Source organism: Alligator sinensis, unplaced genomic scaffold, assembly GCF_000455745.1.
Source record: "Alligator sinensis unplaced genomic scaffold, ASM45574v1 scaffold1223_1, whole genome shotgun sequence".
In the NCBI taxonomy this organism is placed as follows: domain Eukaryota; kingdom Metazoa; phylum Chordata; order Crocodylia; family Alligatoridae; genus Alligator; species Alligator sinensis.
Window position 1 is genome coordinate 1,935,657 of NW_005842062.1, and position 24,658 is coordinate 1,960,314.

At 43.2% G+C, this 24,658-nt stretch overlaps 1 protein-coding gene and 1 long non-coding RNA gene across 2 annotated transcripts in view; one reads left to right on the top strand and one right to left on the bottom strand.

Annotated features, from left to right (window-relative positions):
• Positions 1-24,658, bottom strand: part of CUNH4orf45 (chromosome unknown C4orf45 homolog) — a 72,825-nt gene that overhangs the window by 43,060 nt on the left and 5,107 nt on the right. The window contains 2 exon segments of the mRNA XM_025203596.1: positions 2,790-2,848; positions 14,059-14,291. Of these exon segments, the coding sequence (XP_025059381.1) occupies positions 2,790-2,848; positions 14,059-14,291 (292 nt within the window).
• LOC112550235 overlaps positions 18,403-24,658 on the top strand; it is a 25,417-nt gene continuing 19,161 nt past the window's right edge. The window contains exons 1-3 of the long non-coding RNA XR_003093953.1: positions 18,403-18,574; positions 20,571-20,673; positions 21,553-21,635. This is a non-coding gene — a long non-coding RNA (uncharacterized LOC112550235). The remainder of the gene's footprint in view (positions 18,575-20,570; positions 20,674-21,552; positions 21,636-24,658) is intronic.

The window sequence follows — 24,658 nt, forward strand, 5'->3', positions numbered from 1 at the left end:
GAAGTCGCGCGGAATTTTAAACGGCCAGCGAGCCAATTACTAGCCGCCACGTGTGAATAATTTAGCACTGGCCAATAGCGGGGCACTAATTTGCATCCGAATAGCGGGAACTCTTTGCACCGTGCATTTCTGTGCTGCAAAGAAGAAATGCATCCTGCAAAGGAAACTGCAAATTGGCGGGAACTCTCTCCTACATGCGGGTTCTCAATTGCAGCAGAACACTCTGCTGTGCAAAGGAGCTCTCATGTGGCCAAGAAATTCCATAGTGCCGAGGCACAAAAAATCACTGGGTTGTGACACATGGCACCCCCCAGAAGAATCAGCTGCAGCGATCGGCTGTCTTGTGATTGGCTGTGGGGGGACTCCCTCCCCCGCTGAGTCAGTGGGATTGGCCATAGGGGGACCCTCCCTGGTCGCTGACTGGTTGCTGGGGGGGCATGTGCTCCCCTTGACTAAGGCGGCATCAGTTGCCCATGGTACTGTTGGTGGCAGTACTATCTTACGGTGGGGTAACTGTGATTAAACACACATATAGATGCTGACCACAGGTATAAATTGCACCCGAACAGCCCAGCCACCAGGGGGCCGGAATCCTGCCTGCTGCCTAGCCACATGCCCCTACACTTTCAGCACTCTTGTGCCCCAGCCAGCCCCTCTGCCACCTGACACTGCCACCCAGAGCCTGGGGCTATTGCCCCATTCTCCCTGCCAGCCTGGGCTTGCTATGCCTAAGCTCAAATTGCTGCCCTCCTGGGTGTAAACCCTGAGCCCAGGAGCAGTTTAGTCCAGCTCAAACTGCTTCAGAGTTTATTGCTTTGAAATAACTGCATATGTACATGCACCCAGTAAGTGAACTCAGACACCTAAGTGGCTGGCTCCTCCTCCTGCCTGTTTTTTGGGTGGTTAGTTGACAGTACATTATAAAAGCAGATGCATTAATGGATTTTCAGGACTTGAACTACATGGAATAGAATTGCATTGTGCACCTGGGACCACTAAGATACCTAATAGTGAAATAGATTCTGGCCTAGGAATCTCTTCAAGATAATTCTGAGGAATTCTTCTCAGTCTCTGCTTCCCTCCATAGAAGTGCTCAGTTTCTTTCTTCTCTTGCTACTTTGCCTAAGTCTATACTTGGCTACACTGTCAAAAGGCAGGGTAGATTTGTACCTTATGGACTAACTAAACATAAGATGTACAGAATAAGTTTTTGTAAGCTCTGGGTTTACTTTATCACTAGATGCTGTGAAGGGACTTCAAGAAGCAGAGCATCTAAACAGAAAGCAGTGATTAGAATACAAAGCTATCTACCTCTCTATACTGGTAAAGCTAGTGCAGAACTTATACCAACAAAAGGATAGTATAGCTATGTTAGGGCTCTGATTTGTTTTGGAGGGGGTTGGGGGAACAGGGGAGTGGAAAAAGGCCTGCTAGCCTGGCTATTGAGGTTAATAAACTTTCACAGCATAGATCTGGCCTCAGATGATGAGGATGATTAATAACAATAAAGCTTTTAAAGCACAGTTTTGTCTGAAGGTGCAGTGGGAGAATCTAAAACCTATAATACAATTTAAAATGGACTGAAAACCAAGGGATCTCCTGTAAAATAGAACTGTCAGGTGGCAATGAATTTTGAGTCCCAGAGTCATTCCTAACTGCCAAAATTTGTTTTCATTTAATTTCTTTACTAGTTATAGTCCTTTATTTAACCCAGTGATTCCCAAACAGTGGGACATGACACACTGTTGTGCGTTAGAGCGACAGAAGTGTGCCACAAGATCCCACTGTGTGAAGAGGTAGATGCTTTCTTCCCCCGTCTGACACCCTGTACCTGCCCCAGGCCCTCCATTGGCATCTGTGACTGCACCTCTGAGGAATATCGATGCTGCTGCTGTCTTCCCCCTGGGCCAGCCCTCACTCTCTTATACTTCCAGCAGCACGTTTTGCTGTGAGCAGGTGGATACAAAGATGAAGCTAAGTTTTGCAGCCTGGCTGGCAGGAGGGGTTATGAGGGTGCTTATTGGTATGTGAGACCCTGCAGAAGCACCAATATTTTAGCCTCTAGGGCCCCTTCTGTATCTTTTCTGAATAATAATCTTTTCTCGGTGATTTTTTATGGGGGGCCATGAAAGCTAAAAAGGTTAAGAACCATTGGTATAGAGGAGGCGTGTTTAACCCTTGGTCCACAGGCCAGAGTTGGTCCCTGCAGGGCTCCCTACAGATCTGGGACCTGATTCTGGTACATGGGAGCCAGGAGGGGGCAGTGTGGGGCCACCCAAGCTGGATCCTGGCTGGGTGGGGGCAGTGCAGGGCCTGATCTGACCTACAGACTGGCCCTGCACCATTTCTCTGGCTCCTGAGCACTACTGGTATAGATACTAAGTCTTCACTTAAAGAAATATATATTTGGTGTCAGCACTGGTCAGATTTCCTTTGGCAGGGGGGAAGGAATTCTGTTATGTTTTGAAAAAAAAAAAATTTGGGGGGGGGTGTAAGAGTAAAATGTGCCACCGGTTCTAATCCAAACAAAAACTGTGCCTCTGGTATCAAAAGTTTGGGAAACACTGATTTACTCAATACATCAGCATAATCTATAAAAACTCTCTGTCTCTCTACAGTTTAATTCCATGAAAGAATTTTTTTTTCACTAATCTCATCGGTGGAGAGAGAAACTCAAGTGTTTTGTCCTACAAAGTTAAACATTTCAATGTTTTGCCTTCCCCAGGTGTTTCCTCTTCAATGCTGTGCTAGTCACCCTAGGAAATTTTCAAGAATTAATAAATACATACCATGGAGTTTGGTATCGATGAGTGCTCTTATCTTCAGCAGCTTGACGAAATAATCCATTCTGTCAAAAAAACAAAACAGCATGTTACATTGTGAATTTTCACATTACAGTTGTTTGCCCCTCTCAAATTAGACTGGGAGGGAGAAACAAATCAATTAAGAGACTTGAAAACCAGGAAAGAAATCTCTGTTTGCAGGTAGAAATAATTAAGAAATTGTGGTTCTTATCTCTTGGGCTGTGAAAGTAATTTTGGCTCCTTTAAAAGAGAAAAAAATTAAGATGACAAAACATCAGTGGGGGTATATTTTTTCAAGCTCTCATCACTGGAGCGAAGTTATTTAAGTGTTAAGCAATTATTTGGTTCATCTAAGGGTCATGCATGGGACCTGTAAAATTGGAAAGATCAGAAGTTCACTAAAGACAGTTACTGAAAGTATGTGGCAACATGTGGCCAGGGCAGCAGGTAGCAGGACATCGGAGTCAAGGAGCAATCTATGGCAAATGGGAAACCTCAGTTAATAGGAAGTTATTTCTAAATTAAATTAGCTCAGCAAAAACACCCTCATTTGCTACAGTCATTTTGAGGAAGAAGGAACAACCCCTAAGCCCTTTCATTTTTACATTAGGAAGTCTTCTGAGTCACAGGTTTGGTACAGGGAAAGGCTTAATTGGCAGGGAGAATGGCTTGCGATTCGGATGTGGCAGACCCCAGATGCAGTCTCCCAGTGGGAGAGTGGAGGGAGCGGGGAATAAACCCTCTCCCTGCCCTCTTTGCCTTAGAGGGCCATGTTGGACAGCATCTGTCTATGCCCCTGCCCCTGCCCCTGCCACTGGAGCAGCAAGGCAGAAGGGGCCCTGATAGGGGCTGCTGTGCCCTGGCCTAGCAGACCCCGATTGGGGTCACCTGGGGGGAGAGGGGAGGGAGGGGGGAATAAACTCACTCCCTGTCCCCTTTGCCTTACAGGGCTATGCCAGGCTGGCATCTGGCCACACCCCCTCCCCTGCTCCAGCTAGAGAGCAGAGGTGGGGCCAGCACTGCTCACTGGAGCAGGCAGCTCAGCCCAGCCCAGGGCTGCAAAGCATGCTGGGATGCTGAGTCACTCTGATTTAACTTAAACCAGGAAGAGGTCTGGGACAGAAGTCCCCTAAACTGGTTTGACCTTAATCAGGGAAGACTATATTCAACCAGGTTTATCTTAAACCACTTTTGGCCATTTTGAAACTGTTTTATATGCACTGAACTTCTGTTCTGTTACAGGTTAAACCAGTTTCTGACCACTTAAACCGGTTTATGTGTAACTTCTGTCCCTAGCCAAGGTGCAGCAAAGTAAGTTTAGGTTAGATATTAGGAAAAAAAATTTCACTCAGAAGGTAGTAAAACACTGGAATGCGTTACCCAGAGAGGCTGTGGAATCTCCGTCCTTGGAGTTTTTTAAGACCTGGCTACACACATTCTTGGCTGGGATGATCTACTTGGGGGGATGGGTCCTGCTTTGAGCAGGGGGTTGGACTAGATGATCTCATAAGGTCCCTTCAAACCCTAATTTTCTATTATTCTATGATTTTATATTTGTGTTTTTGAATGCTCCTCCCAAGGTGTAGCACCTTGCATTTGTCTGCACTGAACTTAATCCTACTAGCTCTAGCCCAACTTTTCAGTCTATCAGGATCCTTCTGAATTGTGTTTACATCCCCTAATATGTTCACAACTCTTCCCAGTTTTGTGTCATCTACAAATTTGCTCAAGAAGCTGTCTATGCCAGCATCTAAATCATTAATAAACATGTTGAACAGCAATAGGCCCAGGACAGACCCCTGTGGAATTCCATTTGAAACTTCCTGCCATTCTGACATGGACCCATTAATAATTACCCTTTCCTTGCAGCTATTGAGCCAGTTGTCTATCCACCTTATAGTAGTTTTAGCTAGGCCACATTTCTCCAATTTGTTTATGGGAAAGACGTGTAGGACCTTGTCAAAAGCCTTGCTGAAATCCAGATACTACACTTGATTTGAGCCTTCAAGAGGCTGAGAAGCGATTTTTTTTTTTTTAAACTATATCCATACCAAAAAATCTATCCTTTTTTTACTATGTCCTTTTTTAATTTTACTATATCCATAGCATTCTTTTCATCCACCCAAGTAGTTACTTTGTCAAAAAAGGAGATCAGGTTTGTTTGACACATTTTGTTTTTCATAAATCCATTCTGGCTGCTTGTAATCAGCCTTTCTTCCTCCAGACGCTTGCAAATGGCTTTCCATAGGATATGCTTCAGTAACTTCTTGGGTATTTAGGTGAGGCTAACCCATATGCGATTCATAGTGGGGGCACAGGGGGATACGTGCCCCCCTTAAGACTGGCCATCTCCAAAGCCACTGCTGGCATCTGCAGGAGGTCACCACCACCCCTTTGCTGCTGATGCAGCTGCCAGTGGCTGTGGGTGGTCACTGCTCGTTGCCCCCTGCTTGCCACCCCCCCCACCTTGCCCCTGACACTGCTGTGGCTACCTGAGTAGTCCCGGCGCGCCCCGCCATCACTGCGGTTGCCTGCGGGTAGCTCCCACTCACCACCACCATACCCCCACTGCCGACACTGCCACCGCTGCTGCCGCCTGTCGGGGGTCGCCATGCCCCCCTACCCCAGCCTCCGGGGGCACATATCATTCATGGGCTAACTGATCTGTAGTTTCCTGGGTTCTCCTTCTCATTTTCTTTAAAGAGGGGCACTACATTGGTCCTTTTCCAGTCCTCTGGCACCTGGCCCATCTCCCATGACTTCATGAAGATCATTGCCAAAGGCTCTGAGATCTTCACTGCCAGTTCCTTCAGAACCTTAGGATGAAGCTCATCCAGCCCTGCTGACTTGAATTCATTCAGATCCATCAAAAGCCTTCTGACAGTCTCTTTTGTTAGCTTCTCTCTCATCTTGCCTCCTTCCTTATCCAGATAATCCCTATTAGTGTCCAGCTGCAGCTTAATTTTTTTAGTCTCAGACAGATGTGACAATTTTCACCTGATCTGGCCCCTGAAAGTGCACTACAGCCATAACCAAATGCAGGTTCATGGCTGCAGAGTGTTTAAAAGGGCCCAACTCCATGACAATCGGAATCCTCATTGCATGAGCATTCAGAACATCTTCATTAATGTTTGTCAATGTGTGCTGGGAGCAGGGCTGGGCTGACACAGCCCAGCCCTGCTCCCAGCGATGTCTTCATAATGGGAGGTAGGGAAGGGAACAAAGGGAGTTTGGTCTGGGGTTTTTTCAGCTGGTGCTGGAGGGTGGGATGCATAGATTAGAGGCCCCTCCAAGGTGGGGCTCCAACAGTTAGGAGTGGGGAAAAGTGGGGCTAAGGGAGAGAGGCTGCAGGCTCACAGCTTCTCCCAATTGCAGCAGAATCTCCCAACCCCTGGGACCCAACAGTGCAGTCTGTTGGGTCTAGGGGATCACTGTAATTCATAGTACTTCCTACAAAGTCTTGAGTTACAGCACAGAACTGCACTTCTGTTTATGCCATTTGTGAAGACCAAAGCAAAATAGCTGTTGACTAGCTCCACCTTCTTTGCATCTTAGGCCCGGAGTTCCCCCTGTCTTCTTGTTGTTCCATCCAGTCTCCTTAAGACACAGTAGAACAGCACAGGCTGAGTAACCTCATTGAGGGCCTGTTTTTTGGGGAATTTTGGGGAAGTCATGTAATAAATAGGGGAATGGATAAATGATGTATAAACAGTACTCTTTCTAAAAGAAATTAGAAAAGATGTGGTCAAGGTCAGGCTTTTCTTAGGATCTCTTTGTTATATAAATAGACTTTTTGCCTATTGCTTTTAATCTTATGTATTTTCCTGAGTTTTGCATTGCCTTAAGAAACTCCATTTTGTATTGCTCTGTAGCTTTACATAAGTGCTCGACCTTTGTATGCTGTATGTACAAGAGAATGGCTGAGAGCATGTCTGTGGAAAAGGAAAACATCAGCTGGCAACTGGCTGAAGAATGCAGATAGATAAAAGACCAAAACAAGAAGAATGTACCCCAGAACAGCAAGAGAACAACAGCAATTGACCTTCAAGGAAGAACGCAGTGATAACACAGCAAAAGCCCAGACGACTGGGTGAACTGACAAAGCTATAAAAGACAGAGTGAGATGTATCGATTTCAGGTCTTGTTCTGCATGTCATCCTGGAGCATTGGTTCATCTGACAAGATGGACTGGCAGGAACCTGGCTCCTACTCATGATCAACTTGGCTGGCCACTAAGTTGATCCAAGCACTGATAAGACTGGTAACATATACCAGAACAGACATTGGGGTATGCATGTGGTGTGTGTGTGTGTGTGTGTATTAAGCGCTTAATCAATAAACATGGCATCTTGCTTTATCCTCCCTCATAAGGTCTCACTCATGATTTGTGCAATTGGTAATTTGTATAACATCTTCTGGAAGATCAGCTGAGGTCCCTCCAGGAAAAAAAAGCTGACGCAAAAATGATGGATGGATTCTCTTCCTGTTTACAGCTTCTTGTGAATTAGTCTTAAACCTAACATGATGTGTTGTTACAAAGGCAGGCATTTTTCCAGGGAATGTCCACCCTATTCATGGATATCTGATAAGGGAGTAAGTCTGTTAGATTAGTTAAACTATATTTAGCTTCTTTTTTGCCATACACATAGACAGGAAAAGAGAGCTAGTGAAGGGGACAGGCAGGGTGCAAATGTTGAGTCCAACTCTGGTTCAAGTGCCCAATTCCACTTAGGTGGAATAAGATCTGGCCCATAATCACCGTAGCAGCAGCAAATGGTACTGTACAAAAGTCTAACTGAAATCAGGCCCCAGTGGTGTATAAACTGAAAGGAAACAATTCCTTCCCTTGCTTTGCCTGCTGCAGTTTAGAAAGTGATCTAAGGCATGTATGTGTCTTGATTAGGACATTTTGGACACCAGTGGCCACATCTATATGAGTTGCTGACTGCAGTAGCTCATTACTACTGCACAGTAGTTTGTTACTACTGTGTCATGCTTCATGCCACACGACAGTACTGTGCAGTAGTAACGAGCTACTATGTAGTCAGCATCTCATGTAGACATGGCCAGTGACTACTAAGTGTTTGGGGTACACTAGTAATATCTAAGTAAAAGGTACTGTTAGTGCAAGTGTGGGATCTTACAGGCCATGATGGCCAGGGGTAGAATTTTGTCTCGTGAGAGCTCTGAAGTAATTTGCTTCCTGCAGTTTTCTACCAGAGCCAGAGTTTGGTTCACTTCAGGGTGCAACCTAAAGACCTTTAAAATTTGTGTGTTTGTCAGTTCTAATTTTTTTCTTTTATTAATTTAGGTTACTTTGTATTAATATCCAAATTAAGACACTGGTGAAAGTTCTTAAAAGGGCAGCAGGTGCCATTACCTGGGTGTACCTGATCAAATTCTTATTCTGTTTTTCTTTAAAAAAAAAAATTACAAACCTTGCTGCTATGTGCATAATTAGGGAAAAATAGCTTAAAAATAAAAATAACAAATAAGACAGAAGGCTAGAGAGCTATTTTGAACAATAGCATAAACTCAGGGTTGGTTCTTCTCTCACTTAAACAGAGAATAACTCCCATGAAATCAGCTGTAGTTGTGGGTATATATATAGGCCCAAAGTCTGCATATATTGCCAGTGGGCAGGCCAGAAAATTCCCAGATTGGTCCCAAACAAAGTTGCATATCCAAACATATCTAAAAATCTGAACTTTGCATTGTGGTCCCTCCTTTTCACAACAACTTTTTTCCTTAGAAGAAAAAAACTAATATCTTTGCTATTACATGTCACCTTCCTTATTATTACTAATCATTTGTTCAGTATTGCAAATTTATGTGACATTTCACCAAACAAAGTAAGACAGTTTCCTATAGTTTAGTTATTCCATGCCTGCACAATCAGGGTAAGTTTCTTGTATAGTAACACGGTGCAGCACCAGCCATGATCTACTTGAGTGAAATTTGCTCCTTTGTAGACAAGTATATATCCCTTATGTTTCTCTTAAGTTCTGAGATTTTTAAGTGATCTGTAGCATTATTACTGACCCTCCACTCCCTAGGGAGTGGAAATAGGTATATGTGGGGTCAGGCAATTATCTTATTAGCTGAAAAATGTAGGCTTTTGAAGGGGACAGCAAAACTATTAGCTAATCTGGGTTGAATGTGGTAAATACTTCAGGCTGAAAAAATTAAAAGTTGAAACATTTGGTGTCAACATTTTCAAAACTAAACATTTCTATTTTGTTTTGTTTTGAATGTTTCATTTCAGCTCAAACAATGCTTTTTAAACCCACAATGACATGTTAATGTGTCCATGGTGGGAGGGTGAGGGAGGAAATTGACTCAAAATAAATATTTTTCCCCAGTCTTTTGGATTCATCAGCCAAACAGAAAAGTACAGAGCTTAACTAGGGGGTCATGGAGCCACTAGATCTGTGTGCATCCATCATCCTGATGCAAGAATCCCTTTGGTGTTTACTGCAACTCTGTTACAAGGACACTACTTACATTCCTGGTCTTGAAGAGTTTATTGCTTTAGAAGACCATTTTAGCAGCATCTGTCTGCTAAGAACTCATGTGTGAAAAACAGAATCTACAGAACTGTCCCCCAGAAATTTTTGCCTATATATTAGGAAGACTTTTCTGATGCAAAGATGGTGGTAGGAACATGAGCTTGAAGGCTCAGATCAATGATGAAAGCACAAAAGCCATTGTTCAGAACACAACATGCTTTCACTGTGAGAAACATTAGGCTGCTAATGTTGGTAGAACTATTATGAGTCTGATATCACTTTGTACAATTTGTCTGAAAACATATTTATCCAAGAGAGCTTGATGTCTTGTGAACTTCTGGTTAGTGTATCTGATTTAACATCTATGACACAAAAGGAGAGTGAATAATATCTAAGTGATAATGAAACTAATTTGAAAAACAACGAGGCAAATTGCTGTCTGAATCTAATGAAGCTGTTTGAAAGTCTCCTGTTATAACTTTGCTGCAAAGGCTAAAACTTTTTTCATTTTAATCTGTATTGACAGCAACATCTGCAGATCAGAAATGTGAGAACCAAAATTATTTGAAGACTCTCAGGCACTTAAGAGAGACCTGGAATCCAAGTGTGTTATTGATTCTATATGGAGAAAGCAGTTCAAAACCATTTTAGTACCAGAAACAGCTCACTTGAAAGTATCGAGTAAAATATGAAATCTGTTAAAAGAAAAACAGTTGTTCATTGATTTCTAAGCTTAGCATGTCTACCCTATTCATGGATATCTGATAAGGGAGTAAACCTGTTGCATTTGTCAGACTAAATTTAGCTGCGTCTTTGCCATACACATAGGCAGGGAAGGGGATGGGCAGGGTTCAAGTGTTGAGTCCATCACTGGCTTCCTCCCAAATCTGCTTACATCACCCTCTGCATCTGCAGCTTCTTCATGACCAGACTGGCAGAGTGCACTATTGTTCATTTTATGCACCTGGTATATCCAGGTGGGCTTAGGACTCCTTCCTCCTGCTGATACTAGAAGCTGAATTGAGTAGATGCAGATGATATTGTCCCTAGATAGGTCATACCCTTTCCTACACCTGCAGATAACTCCCTGAAAGCAGGGCTCTTAAATAAAAATGAATCTTTTAACAGCTAAATATTGGATCACATGAGTAAACTGTAGAAGTGAAGGGAGTTAGGCCCTGTGTTTTTATAATTCTGGGAGGGTAGCACCAACATCAAGGACACGATACTAGTGAATAAATTGGTAAAATATATACTCCTTGTTTGTGTCATCACAAAACTTTTATCTTGAGCCAGTTTCATTTGAGCAGAACCTAACACCTGAATAAAGAAACAGAAGACATTTATCAGTATTCTGCCCCAGTGCATACACCTGTTCAGATTTTCTAGCAATGTAATTAGTTAAGGTTCAGAGTTGATTTAGAAAGCATACTACAGTGGTGCTGGAGGGTTGTCTATAAGGCCAAATATGGCTTGCATAGTCCTCCAGTGCAGCAGCCTTTGCAAGTTTATCCACTGCTTCTGTGCTATACCTGGGACTGCCACTAAAACGCATGCCTTGCTCCCTTGCTCCTGCTCAGCATTTACCAGATACCAAAAAGCAGTGTAACCACCTGAGGGAGTAGCTCTGAATGTGCACAGAGAGGGTGAGAGCAGTGCTGGTACATGTGCTCCTGACTGCACTCGGGCAGCTTCACTGTTTCATTTCTCAGGTTGCTGGGCTGGAGCGAGAACGGGGGATGTGCTGCTTGGTAGCAGTGTGAGACATGGCCTGGAGGTGATGCAGATGAAGCCCTAGTTCCCTGCATTATAGCAATGGAGGAACAACCCATGGAAACTAAAGATTTAACATTTGGTACCAAAACATTGGCTCCTTTCGAAGTGTTCCATAACCGCCTTAGGCTTCCAGGGTTAGTGGACTGAGCCAAACAATTCCTCCCAATCTACCAAGGGAATAATCTGTTGTTATACTTTCAGCAGCTGCTATTTATACTCTGGTCTGTTGAGTATACTTCTGCACTGGGACACTGGTGAGGGAAGAGGGATAAAAGTTGGAGGGACCAGCCCTTCCTCCTTTTCATTTAGGTGGGAAAGGATTGAACCAGGAAAGCTGTCTCTTTCCTGCTTTTCTTCACAGGATGTTGGTTGAAAAAGGAACCAGCTAGGCTCCTTTGCTCCTCGTTTCTGCTTTCTTTCACAGGGTGGGAGTGGTAAGAGGTATTGTGTCAGGAGAGGGAGGAGATCACCAGGGGCCCCATGGTCAGGCAGAGAATGCATGCATTCAGAATGAATTGTCTGGGTTTGTTTAATTCCTGGTTGTTTGCTATTATTTAATTATCCGTTTGTTGATTGTCTGGGTTTGTTTGTTCATGCTTTTTTTTTAAAGTAATTTGTTTATTTGGGGTGAAAACATATTGGCTAGGGACAGACATTCAAAAAGCCTGAGCCTGAATTGTGTGCGGGCTGGGAGCGATCCAGGCCCTTTTTGTGCTCCGCGCGGGCTGTGGCCAGCAGCCCGGGCACGCTGGGTCGGAGAAAACAGGTGACACACTAGAATTAGGCACGGACGTGTAATGGTTGATTCAAGATTGTTTACTTACACCGAAGATGGTCACGGTGTAGGCTGGACAGTTTCCCAGGCACAGCTCCGCTTAAATCCTTGTTTGAGGACTCAGACAATATTCAATCACTCCCACGGAGTTGTCGAGGCTCCGTGGATCCTTTTGTGCGCAGGGAGAGGGATATGTTGAGGATTGCGAACGGCGATGGGGAGAGGCTAGAGGCTGGTCAGACCTCTGTTGCCTGCTTGAAATGCACTGGGTCCAATAGGCTCCGCAGCGCTTAGAGATCTTCACACAGCGTGAAGTCTCCTCCTCCTGGTGTTTGTGGAGTCCTCCAACTTGGGCGGAAACCACTCAAGCTTTTTATACGGCTAGCAAGTCAATCACTAGCCGCCACGTGTGAATAATTTCACGCAAGCCAATAATGGGGCTCGAATTATAATACAAATGGCAGGAACTCTTTGCAAAGTGCATTTCTGTGCTGCAAAGACAAATCAGTTTGTAACTGCACGGATATCCCAGACATGCAGGCACATGCCTGCAGTGGCACAGGCTAGAAGCTGGGGGGCACTAGAGCAGCCCTCCCTTCCTTCCATAGTGCTGAGCTGAGCAGGGGGGGAGGAGGGTGGCCAGGCCTGAGCAGGATGCTCTGATTAGGGAGGGGTTCCCCCCACACCAGCCCATCAGGGAATTGATAATAGAGTGTTTATCACTCCATTAAGAAAACAACAGAAGGACATTACTAGATACCTGCTGATTCTGCCTTTATCGTGTCTAGCACAGCATGGACCATAGCTAGCATCTGGTTTGCTAGCTAATGCTAAGAGGTGTCTGTGTAAGGCAGAGGGGAAGGGGCAATTCCTGCTTAGCAAGGGAACTCCAGGCAGATGCCTACAGTCCCTGCCAGAGCTGCAGTCAGGGAGCAGAGGGGAGGGGACAGCCCTGCTGTGAAGTAGAGAGCCCCGCCCAGCCCTGAGAGCATGCTGGGATTTTGGGGGAGTCTGATTTAACTTTAACCCTGAAGGAGGCTGGGACAGACATTGCATAAACTGGTTTGACCCAAATCAGTTAAGTCTGATACTACATTCAACCAGGTTTATCTCAAACTAATTTCAGCCATTTTCAAACTGGTTTATGTGCACTGAACATCTGTTCTGTTACAGGTTTAAACCAGTTTCTGATCAGTTAAACAGGTTTGTGTGTAGCTTCTGTCCCTAGCTATTATATGAAAATTTTTTGAAATTTGTGAGAGATACATTAGATATTTAAAAGGCCTCTTTCAGGATGGGAACTATTTTTCTTATATGTTTAGCTAGTACTAAGCATAGATCTATTCAATAAATACGTGCTCTTTTCATAATCATATATAAACTAAGAGAGGTAGTTAGCTGCATTGGTCTGAATTCAGGAAGAAGGCAGGGTAGAGGTAAACCTTATAGATTAACTGAGGCTAGGTACAGACATTCAATAAGACTGAGGTGGAATCGATCTAAGTTTTGCAGTTTTCTGTAAGTGGCATAGGTTAGATCGGTAACCAACAGAACACATTTGCCCTTTGAGGGAGGGAGGCGGTAATCTTAGACCAGGTTCTGCCATTTTTAAATCAGTCTATGTGTTCCAAACTTCAGTTCTGTTACGGGTATAGACCAGTTTCTGATCACTTATACCAGTAAAAGTGTAATTGTCTGTATCTGGCCTGAATCAGAGATGCACAAGTTTCATAACCAACAGCTCATTTCATCAGATGTCTAACTTCAGGCAATCACTTTCTGAGATTATTTTCTCTAGGCGTTATGAGCTTGAGCTGATGTTTGCAGACACTGTACCAAATGCTCTGTTCAAGAGTGTGTTTGAATGAAGTTAATATTTTGCACAGCTTTTAAACACACATCTGCATTGTGTGTTTAAAAGCTGTGTTTAAACACATATCTTCATAACATGATTTCCCATTTTACTTTCTTCATGTGAAATAAGAGGTATGAATGTTTTGTATTACTCAAATATTATCTTTTGAATATATTTGTGCATAGCGAATTAAAACGCTCAGGGCAGTTTTCAGTCAAACAAATACATTTTTTCATTCTCTGATTAACTGTTGCTCTATAAACCAAGTGTGAAACCACACAGAACAGGACACTCTTATGATGTCTGCATTTCTGAAGTATTGATACAAATTTAAGGTACCGTAATCTGCATGCCACTGAGAAGATTTCTCTTGCCGAGATGACTGAATTCTCTTACGCCCCAACCAATTTCTCCAGCATAGCAATGTCTGTGGGCTGGAACAGTAGGATTGTGTGAAGACGGCCGCAATAGATAATCAAGATCACTTGTGCCTTCTAGTGCTGGAGATGTCGCTCCTATGTAGCGTGTATAATTAGGCTGCTTTGTCCTGTAATCCCATAGAGCATCTGGGCCTTGGAAACAAACAGAATTAAAAATGTGGTTATAAAAAGTACAAGGATTACCTTGTTTACTAGCCTATTTCAACATGCTTTGTTCCAGCTTTGGTTTCATTGAATTTACTTTAATGCAGCAATTTTAAAAATCAGGGGTGCCCATGCCTCAAAGGCATGTGGCCTGTGAGGCAATAATGCACTGCCCCTGCACTCCTAGCTCACTGTCACACTCCCTATTGCTCCTGGTGTCTCTATTCTCCCCCTCTATTTTTCAGCTTTTGCTTATTACTCTTGTCATAGGTTAGGTCCCAAATGCCAGTGTTGGGCAGCTGAGGGAGATGGCTGGGAATCATTTATAAATATTAGGAAAAGTTACTGTAGCAAAATTTCTAGCTTGATGAACAGGGACTACAGCAGTGAATTGCTTGACTGCTGTGTGCTTGTTCCTACTGGGAAGTTAATGTGTATTATGCTGAAGTAGGCAGACAAGGTTCTTTGGGTGAATCTGATATCTTTTATTAGACAAACTTAAATAGTTGGAAAAAAAACATTTTTAAATCAAGCTTTTGGGTTCAAAAACCCTTCGTCAGGCTAAGGAAGTTTCAGCAGTTGGTGTGTGCGCTTCCTGGATGGAATGAAAAGTAGCCAGAGGCTGGGCTGGTATGCATACGAGACAGGCAGTCAGTGAAGATGTAGATTGAGGAGTCAATGGGTGAGAGAGAGGCTGGGTGGGGGGGGAGAGAAGTAGGCTGAAGTATGAATTTACAGAGCATTAGTGATTATTCCACATTCATTCCCTATTTAATCTATCTTTGTGGGCACATCTACACAAGATGCTTACTGCACAGTAGCCTAATAACATTGCACAGTAGTATGCTGGGCAAAACCAATGTTAATACGCTACTGCTCAATGTTATTAGGCTATTGCTCAGTAAGCATTACTAAAAAACCTTGCACCAGTGCTACTGTGTATTGAATTAGTACTTGGTTAACCAAGTATTAAACTTAATGTGCAGTAACTACGGTTCAGTAATGAACATGTAGATGCACCCAGTGTACACTTACTGCTGTCTTACTCCAACTTAAAAGTGGGGTACTTTTCCTCATTTTTACTGTGATCTCAGAGTGTCCATGTACAGAGTGAATCACAGTGTAACTGCCAAGCTGTAAATTCATATTCTGTCCACTTCCCCATGGAGGTGGGCCCTGAGGCTCTGCATGTGCTTTAGAAAGTCACTTAAACTCATTGTTCCTCAGATTGTTATTGTGGAGATTATCACCATCTCTCAAATTGGGAATAATAAACTGCTTTTGAAATACATATTTGAAACAAAGTGTTAGATATTCTTGTATTTAGAAGATTATCCTTGCAACAAGAGGAGCTAGAAACGTACATAATAATAAAAAATTGCAAGCGGAGATCAATACTAGTACATTTAAAAGTCCCAAATGCCGATGGTTCTTTGCGCCTTTGAAGGGTCATAAGGCTGGTTCTGCCTAATGGCCAATTAAACTAGGGCGTAGCTATCTACAGTAGATGGGACCTAATCATATTATTTTAGCCACATTCTTTAGCAGGGTAATAGCACTATCTGAAGAGCACTTTCCAAAATATGGTTCAATCACATGCAGTGGGGGACTGTTTAACCAGCTTTGGGAACCCACACCACTATGATGTTCCCATTGTATCAATGTTTCAAAGGATAGCTGCATCAGAAGGAAATACCATAACCAAAACATTGTTTGTTGGGTCTTTCTGTCTTTGTACTTAGATATGGTTAATATATTTATGTTTAGGCTTCTAAGTGGCTAGGGTTCCAGAACTATTACAAAGAAGTACAGTAAAGGAAGAGGAAGGAATTGAGGAAGGATGAAGGGAAAATAAAGAGAGTAAAATGGGAAGAACTTTATGATAGGATGGAACATTTTAGCATGTGATTCAGGTATGGCTATGAGCAGAGAGGGCAATAAGTGAGAAAACGTGATATTATCAGAGTTTAATTGTCATAATATAATACAACAGAAATGGATGCCCCTATCTTGAAGAACTAATTTCCAGCTATAGTGTGCTGAGTCCCTAATATTTCTTTTGGCTTTGTTCTTGTTTGTCAACTGTGCCAATGATATTAGTACTCCATTAAACATTTCAGCTTAAAAAGTATTTTTTTCCCAATTACAGTTTTGTTGTCTGGATTTCAGAGGAACCAGTTTCTTTAAATAATCCATAGAAATTCCATTGGTATAAATGTTGCTTGTTACTGTAAGATTCATTCATTGTAATGAACATATTCGTTTTTCATAAAGCGAAGGCTGTACTTTCAATCTTTCCTTTTAGAATGTGGAAAACAATAGCCAAAGCAGGAGCAATTATAAACTCTGCGAGAGTGAGAAAGCAGATGGATTGTGTCTTTCACTCTGCAAAAGCCTTCATGCTGAATCCTGAGGGAATATCCTCCTGTCATATTGCTCCAGCTGTGATCAGCAGAGGCACTTGAGCAAGATCCCCCTTGTTATAAATGAGAGGAAACTGTCGGCTGTACATTCCCTGTGGGGATCTGACATCTCTAGAACGTGTTCCAAAATAGCCCAATGCTCGAACCTACTAGGCACAATGAAAGATACATTTGTTTGATTGGCTTTTTGGATAGGAAATAACGGTACATCCCCAGAATGACAAAGGGGGAATGGGGCTTCTGAGTTTTGAATAAGCTGGCAAAGTTCCTTTGGAAATAATTAGTTATTTAATGCTGCCGAGGATTTGCTTTTCTTTTGTTTGTTGGCAAAGTGATTAACTGGGTCAGAAATGTCAGTTCTGTGGTGACTCTTTTTAACCTGGTTTGTTAAACAGTGTGGGTGGGTCCCCACATGCAGGGGTGCCACTTACAGAGGCACAAATAGCAGCGGCACAAATTTGTGCCACTGCTTTGTTCCTCATTGTATGCGCTTCAGCATACAGGTAGGGGTAGGGGAGGCTGGGGCCAGCACCTGGTGGTCTGGTGGTATGCTGGAGCAGCAGGGGCAGCACAGAGGCCTAACCAGCAGCTAGATCATTGCTCTGGATGGCCTAGCCCCTGTTTGTGCCGGCACATGTTGCTTTGCATGCATTGCGCCACTTTTTGTTCTGGCACAGTTTTTTTGCTGTTAGGATTTCCCAGTAGCAATTTTTGCCACCACACTGCAAGTGCAGTGCACATTCGACATTCTCCATGTGCAGTTTGTGGCACTGCACGTGGGGACCCGTTCTATATGTCCAGCCCTATAACTTACAAAGGGACGTGTTCTGATGAGCTATTTTTTATTAATTCCATGTGCGGATGTTTTTAGTCCAAAATAAGAGTACCTGGTTTCTGTTTAGCTGGAACAAGGATCTCTCATTCCAGAATAAGAGTGTCCACACATGGTATTATTCAGGAATAGTTATCACACACCCAGGCTTAATCAGAAACAACTTTGAAGTATAGACAAGCCCAGCTAATATTCCTGACAATACCTGTTGACTTCAATAAGAGTTGACAAAGGAGCTCAACAGCTCAGAAAACTGGGCCTTGTGCCTAGGTACAGAAAACTAATGATAAAACTGCCTACTGGTTATTCTTTCCTTAAAATAATGAACACATTCTTATAACTGCATTACTTCTTAAAAATTAATTTGTGATGCTAGGAATTGACAGACGCTGAAAAGTTACTGTCTAATAGAAACTTTACTGTGTTAAATATCACTACAGTTTGTGCCTGTGTACACCAGTTAAACCTGATAATCCTTTGTAATTATTTTTTTATTGTTAGCTTTCCTCCAAAGCTAAGAGCAAAATTCCAGAGTCGTTTTAGGATATGCTCAATTCTTGGCGCTTCCATAAACTTCCTTTGGACCTTGGACAAGTCAATCAGTTTCTCTATACCTCAGCTTCCATCTGTAAAATGGAAACCATAGCATTTCCCTACCTCACAGGGGAATGAGGATTTTTTTGAGAATAAATACATGAAGGCAGTGTGGGGCACTCAGATACAACAGTGAAGTGCCACATATTTAAGATCGATAACTGCCTCTCAGATCTATTGTCTGTGCCCATGGGTGCACTATGATGTCTTTTTACTGCTGTTTTTATTTTCTTTAGCTTTCCCCATCAACCTGATTCTCAAAACCTTATCAGAGCCTGGGGCTTGAACAAAGCAGAGGAAATGGAGGAGCAGAAGTTAACTTTAGTATTCAACCACCTGCCAGCAGTCCCTCAAGCAGTCGCCAAGGCTCTCCACAACAGAGGCTGGAATGATATAGTACAGGAATGAAGGAGTCATGTTAGGTCAGTTTTATTGTACAGTTGCTCTGGTTTATCTTCCTTGCTTCCTGACAAAACAGCTTCTAAGTCCATTTGAGGGATAACTTTGACCTTTGGGCTGTCAATCATGTCAGGAGACATAACAGTTGAACAATCAGAATTCCTGTAACATAGCTGTGGAGGTGTGTGGGCATGTCATTTTTAAAATTAGAACATACCAATATGATGCCAGGAGATATTTTTAAAATCAGAAATAGACAATTTACTGTAAAAGTAATTTCTGTTTGTTTTACCATTTTAAGGTGACTTATTTTTAGTGAGAAGGCAGGGGAGTCTGACTGGTTTCCGACTACCATGGCTAGCCACCTCTATTTTAAATTAATCACATAGCCTTTAAATCACATGAAACTGAACAGTAATATTAAATCCAGCTAGAGCATTAGAAAACTGAAATAAGGATTTTAGTGTTTTATACTAAGCATGGTATAATGCATATGAATGTTATGTTAATCTTGAATAAATTCACTAGGCTCTAAATCTTCATTATACAGTTAAAAGCAATAGCACCCAGTAAATTATGATGTGAAGTTTATTTCACACTTTACTTACACTTCATTGCTCTGTGTCACTAAAAGCAAACATGCACATTAAGCTGGACTAAAGCTGTGATTAAGCTGTCTTTGATGCTTTAAAAATAACCTTGACTATTACCCTTGTACCAAAATTGCCTGACAGTAATCATTTACTGTGCTACTAGCCTGTGAACAAAATCATCACAACTTTACAGGATTAAAGATGGTTGGGATGAAAAAATTCCTTTCCCTTTCCATTCTCAAAAAGAGTGCTCTCCACAGAAAAAGTTGCTTGAAAGAGTGCATTTGGGGTCTGACAAACTGTCAGTGAAGTCAGTGGGAATCTGTCCACTAATTTCAGTAGCAGCGTACCGTGCATTCACAGGGCAGAAACATTCCTGGCATAGTATGTAGCATGGGGATTCAAAGTCTGATTGGCTCAAATACCATATTTACTTCCATACCACATGCATCTTTTCCCTAAAACTTAGCCTTCCAAAATTAGAGCCCATGCCTTACCCATGACAGACAGATGCATGGAAATGCTGTAAGATAGCTGTTGCTTCTTTTACTTGTCTTCTGTCTGGGAGTCTCGTGGCAGAAGGGCAGAGCTCAGCAGAGGCAGATCCAATGGATGCAGTCATGCAGTCATACCCTGCTTTGATTCCTGCTCCAGCCAAAATTTAAACCTAACTGCCCAGCAGCAGCAATGGCACTTCTATTCAGGCAATCCTGAGGGAGTTGATTGACTTGACAACTTATTATAATCTATTTTAGGGGTGCCAAACAAGCCAGATCCAGGCCAATGGAGCCATATGATCCAGTTTGTGGGTCTTGGATCTAGCACTACAGGCACTGCCCACAGCCCAGGGGGCTGGTACATCCAATCTATCTTGCATATGGCATGGAGCCCATGCCGACTCCACTCTGGGGCCTGTGCTGCAGGCAGTGCATGGGCTGGACCTGGTGCTATACATGCTGCATGTGGTACCCAGGCCTGATCCCTGGAGAGGGGCTGATGCACATGGGGAGTGAGCTGAACATAGTATCCCACCAAACAGGCCTTCTCTCTGGCTCTGGCATGGCCCAATCTGGCTCAAAGACTGGCCTGACAATGCTTATCCAGCTTACAGGGCTGGAAGAGGTTGACACCCCTGATCTATCTGATTCCAGACAGGTTAATGCCCTCCTCTCCTTTTCAATGCTCTTCATTTTCAACCAATCAAGCTGTACTTTGTTGATAATTTTGCTATCTGTTGGTTGCTCCTGATCTCTCTTCTCCTACTTCACAGTTCTTCAAACTGTTTTTAGCTCCTTTTAGAATTCTAGGTATGCCCATGGAGTTCAGACATCAGCAGAAGCTACAGTTTCAGCTTTTGGCTCAGCAGCCAAAAGTTGTTGCCAGTTTAGCTGTGAAAGAATGAAATCTGTATCTTTTTCCTGTGAAGGAAAGGGAGGATGAGTAAGCTGAAGATTGTGGTCTGTCCCTGCTGTATACAACCATAACCCTGGAAAAAACATTTTTCTTTCATTCTGCCTTCCCAAAACAAGGTGCGTGTCTTTTATTTTATTTTTTTTGGGGGGGTGGGGGGGAGTATGTGTGGTATGTGAGAAAATGCAGTAGCTAGAAATCTCCCATTGCTGGATATCAGTTTTAGCATTAACAACACAGACAGGCTGGCCATTATATTGCTTGGTGTATGCTAGCATTCCCAGTATTGCTCTTAATGATGGTAGTACCACACTGAGGATTTTCCAGGAAAATGCCATTGCAAATACAGCTTCATATGTCATACGAACAGTTTGCTGGCAGCCCTATCAATTTATGCAGAATAGAAATTGCCTTGTATAATAATGCTAGCCATTAAAAGGTGCAAAATGTTGTGAATGCAAAGGTGTACAATACAGAGCCTGGAAAGAGAAAATGAAACAAAAGATCTAAAGTCCCTGGCCCTGCTTTGCCAGCACAGAAGGTCGTAAGTACAACCTAGAGGCTGTGTTCTTCCCTGGGCAAGGGAAAAGAATACATAAGTGAACAAAGAGGCCATACAAAACAAAAAAGGAGGGTTTTAGTGCCATGATATGAAGAGTGAAGGGACATATGTAATAAACATGCTTTAAAGAAAATTCATGTAGGGGATGTTAAGGGAAAGAATGTATGAGGATTAAAATATCTTTGACAAATAGTTTACTTTTTCCATGCAAAACATGAAGTTTTGTTTGCTAATAATATTAAAATTCCTCAGCTTGATGCCTGAAAGCTTCTCTGTGGCTCAAGTTACACATGGTTTCATGTTTATCCCTTCCTTACACATGGTCAGAACTCATCCAGGTGCTACAGGGCTTACCTATAGGAAGTCTCCCCAATAGTACTCCCAGAAATCTCTGTTTCTGACTGGTCTTTCTGTCCTTTTCATTCTGTCTCTATAGGACTTAGAACCCAGCACACAGTGAAAGGCAAGTAGAAGGACTCTGCTTAAATAAGAGGAAGCTGAGAGGTTTGTTCTGCTAAGGTGAGGACTGGATTTGAAAAAAGAGAACTCAACTCTAATCTCAATTTGGCTACTGATTCAACCTGAAAAATTCCTGAGTGAACAGTTTCAACCATATGCACCCAAAATAATTTCTCTTGATTGATTCTGTTCTACCATTGTGGGTGATACTTCCAGATCAAAAGGCCTTCCAGTAAGGACACTGTACTTTGCAGCTATAAACATAGGGATTGTTAGGAGCTGAAGCCTTGTCTGTATGCAATTCTTGCACCTGTTTCAACAAAATCAGTTTTAAAATAAGCTTCTTAAAACATATGTTGACTTGTAAAGATATACTTTAAATCAATTAAAATCAATTTAAACACTTAAAAGCCAATTTCAGTCTGTCCATGACTGAGGATGGCTATACCTATGGGAGTATCCTGTACAAGATGATGATAATGACTTAACTTTTGCAGCACCTATTTCACAGTATCAGACTTCCTAGACAATTTTAGGAGTAAACATTGACAGGGAATGCTTAAAGGGCTGCCATGAGACTACCTAGTGTCATGACCCAAAGGCATGATTTTGTGTGTGCTTCGGCACCAGAATTATCCCCGCCAAGTTGCAGAGCATTGCACGAGAGAGTTTCCTGTTGCAGAGGAAAACCCCGGTGCAGGGACGAGTTTCCCGCCTTTTCTGCAGCTTCTTTTGCAGAGTGCATTGCTCATGTTGCAAGAGGAATGCACGGTGCAAAAGAGTTCCCGCCACCGGTATGTAAATTCGTTCCCCGCTATTGGCTAGTGTTAAATTATTCACACGTGGCGGCTAGCGATTGGCCTGTTAGCCGTATAAGAAGCTTGAGCAGTTTCCGCCCAAGCCGAAGAGGACTCCACATCCATCTCGTGGGGACTCTGGGTACACGGCAGGGTAATAGAAACCCTGTGTGAGATCCAGAGGAGCTTGGCGGCCTGATCCACCGCCCACCTCTTCCCGTCTTCGAGCGCGACTTTTATAAGACGTATCTACGATTCTCATTTTGGTGGCTCGTTCACCCAGAGCATCCGGAGCTCTGTACCGTGGAGCCTAGCAACCTCCACGAGACCGTCTGTGTTGTCTGTCTGTAACTGCAACTCAATCAAGTTTTCCAGCCTACACCACTGCCATCTCGGTGTAAGTAAACAATATTTAAAACTACCGATACGCGTTTGTGCCTAATTCCAGCTCGATGGCCTTCCCTCTCCAACCCGGCGTGCCCGGGCTGCTGGCCACAGCCCGCGTGCAGCGCGAAAAGGGCTCGGGTCGCTCCCGGCCCGCACAATACAAAAGCAAACAACAAGGTAGTTAGAGCCTATATCAAACCCTTTGAAAATGTTCATTAGTGTTATACCAATATCAGTCACACACATACTATGATTTCCCCAGGTATGGAAGTGCACTCCTTTTAGATGTACCTTGGAAACCCAATAATACAGTCATTATTAAACACCTGATGAATGGACTAAATTATACAAAAAAAGTCAAGACTCTTAGGGCTTTTGTTTAGATCTTCTGCTATTGTTAATTCATCCTATACAATTATACTAAGAACTCAAAAATTCACTTGTTTCCTTAACTGCATTCTCTCTGAAAACTCTGAGAGTCAACAGCAATAGTCTAATAGCAATCCCCACTGAATGTCAGGAACAATGACAGGGGATATCACTTGCATTTAGGGGCAGAACCCTTTATGCACCCAGCTGCTATTTTTGACACTTAAGCAGTTTGCAGTCTGACTCTATGCAAAGTAGGCTGAATTCTGATGGGGTAAGAATGTGGCTCCATACGTGTGCAACTGTCAAATTATGGATTGGCAAAAGCAGGAAGGAGAGTCCTTCTGCATATTAGTTCAATAGTCAAATGTCTTGGACACTCATGCAGGAGGCCCAGGTTTTAGGATCTGTCTCATCCAGGTGGGATTTAAACTTATGTAGCTCCAACTTCACAGCACCATGCTATAACCACCAGGCCACAGGTTAGGCATTTCCCAAGCTTTTCTCCAGCCCCACTCTTGAAGCTGAGCCAATGCACTTTGTATTTAATATTCATTACATAAAATGCATGGAAAACAGTAGGAAAAGTCCTGCCCTGTCAGAAGCCAGGCTAATATCCACGTTGTGTTTCCTTCTAGAGGAGCGTTCACCTCACTGAGCAATGTAGACTGCTGTCGGGTGAAAAAATAAACCCAAACAAACTGCGTTTTACAGGAAGCAGCAGCACGTTAGCTCAACCCAGCTCTGCAGCATCTGTATAAATTGCACACTTCAGCAGGGCTTTTTGGCACTTTTATCTAATAGCTGATTCAAACAGCTATTAGATAAAAGCACCAAAAAAGCCCCACTGAAGCACCTAATCTATACAGACACTGGGCAAGTCAGGTCAAACTAATGTGCTGCCTCTTCTGGGCATTCACTCGGCTTGGCATGACGGTGCATCAGGTTTAAAGTAAAGCTCCGGGTTTTGTTGGGTTTGCGGGGGGGGGAGGGGAGAGAGAGGGGGCGTTACATCTGTAAGCTGCTCAACTCTATATCTTACTCTCTTCCCCCTGCCCCCTCATAGCTTCTTTTCTTAGGTGCCTAGGGAGCAATCCAGAAAAGGAAGATTGGAAATGGCCTAACCTGCATCCTGGTAGCTTGGGTCCTGTGCTGAATATATCAGAGAGGTGCAGGCTCAAATCCCTTCTGGGGGAAGAGAGCCTAGAGCCTATGTCCCTCCTTCCTGTGTGATTGCCTTAACCACTGTGCTATTGGGCTAAAACAGCCTTGCAGCTGCTAGGAACTGTCATGACCCAAAGGCATGATTTTGTGTGTGCTTCGGCACCAGAATTATCCCCGCCAAGTTGCAGCTTCATTGCACGGGAGAGTTTCCTGTTGCAGAGGAAAACCCCAGTGCCGGGACGAGTTTCCCGCCTTTTCTGCAGCTTCTTTTGCAGAGTGCATTGCTCAAGTTGCAAGAGGAATGCACGGTGCAAAAGAGTTCCCGCCACCGGTATGTAAATTCGTTCCCCGCTATTGGCTAATTCT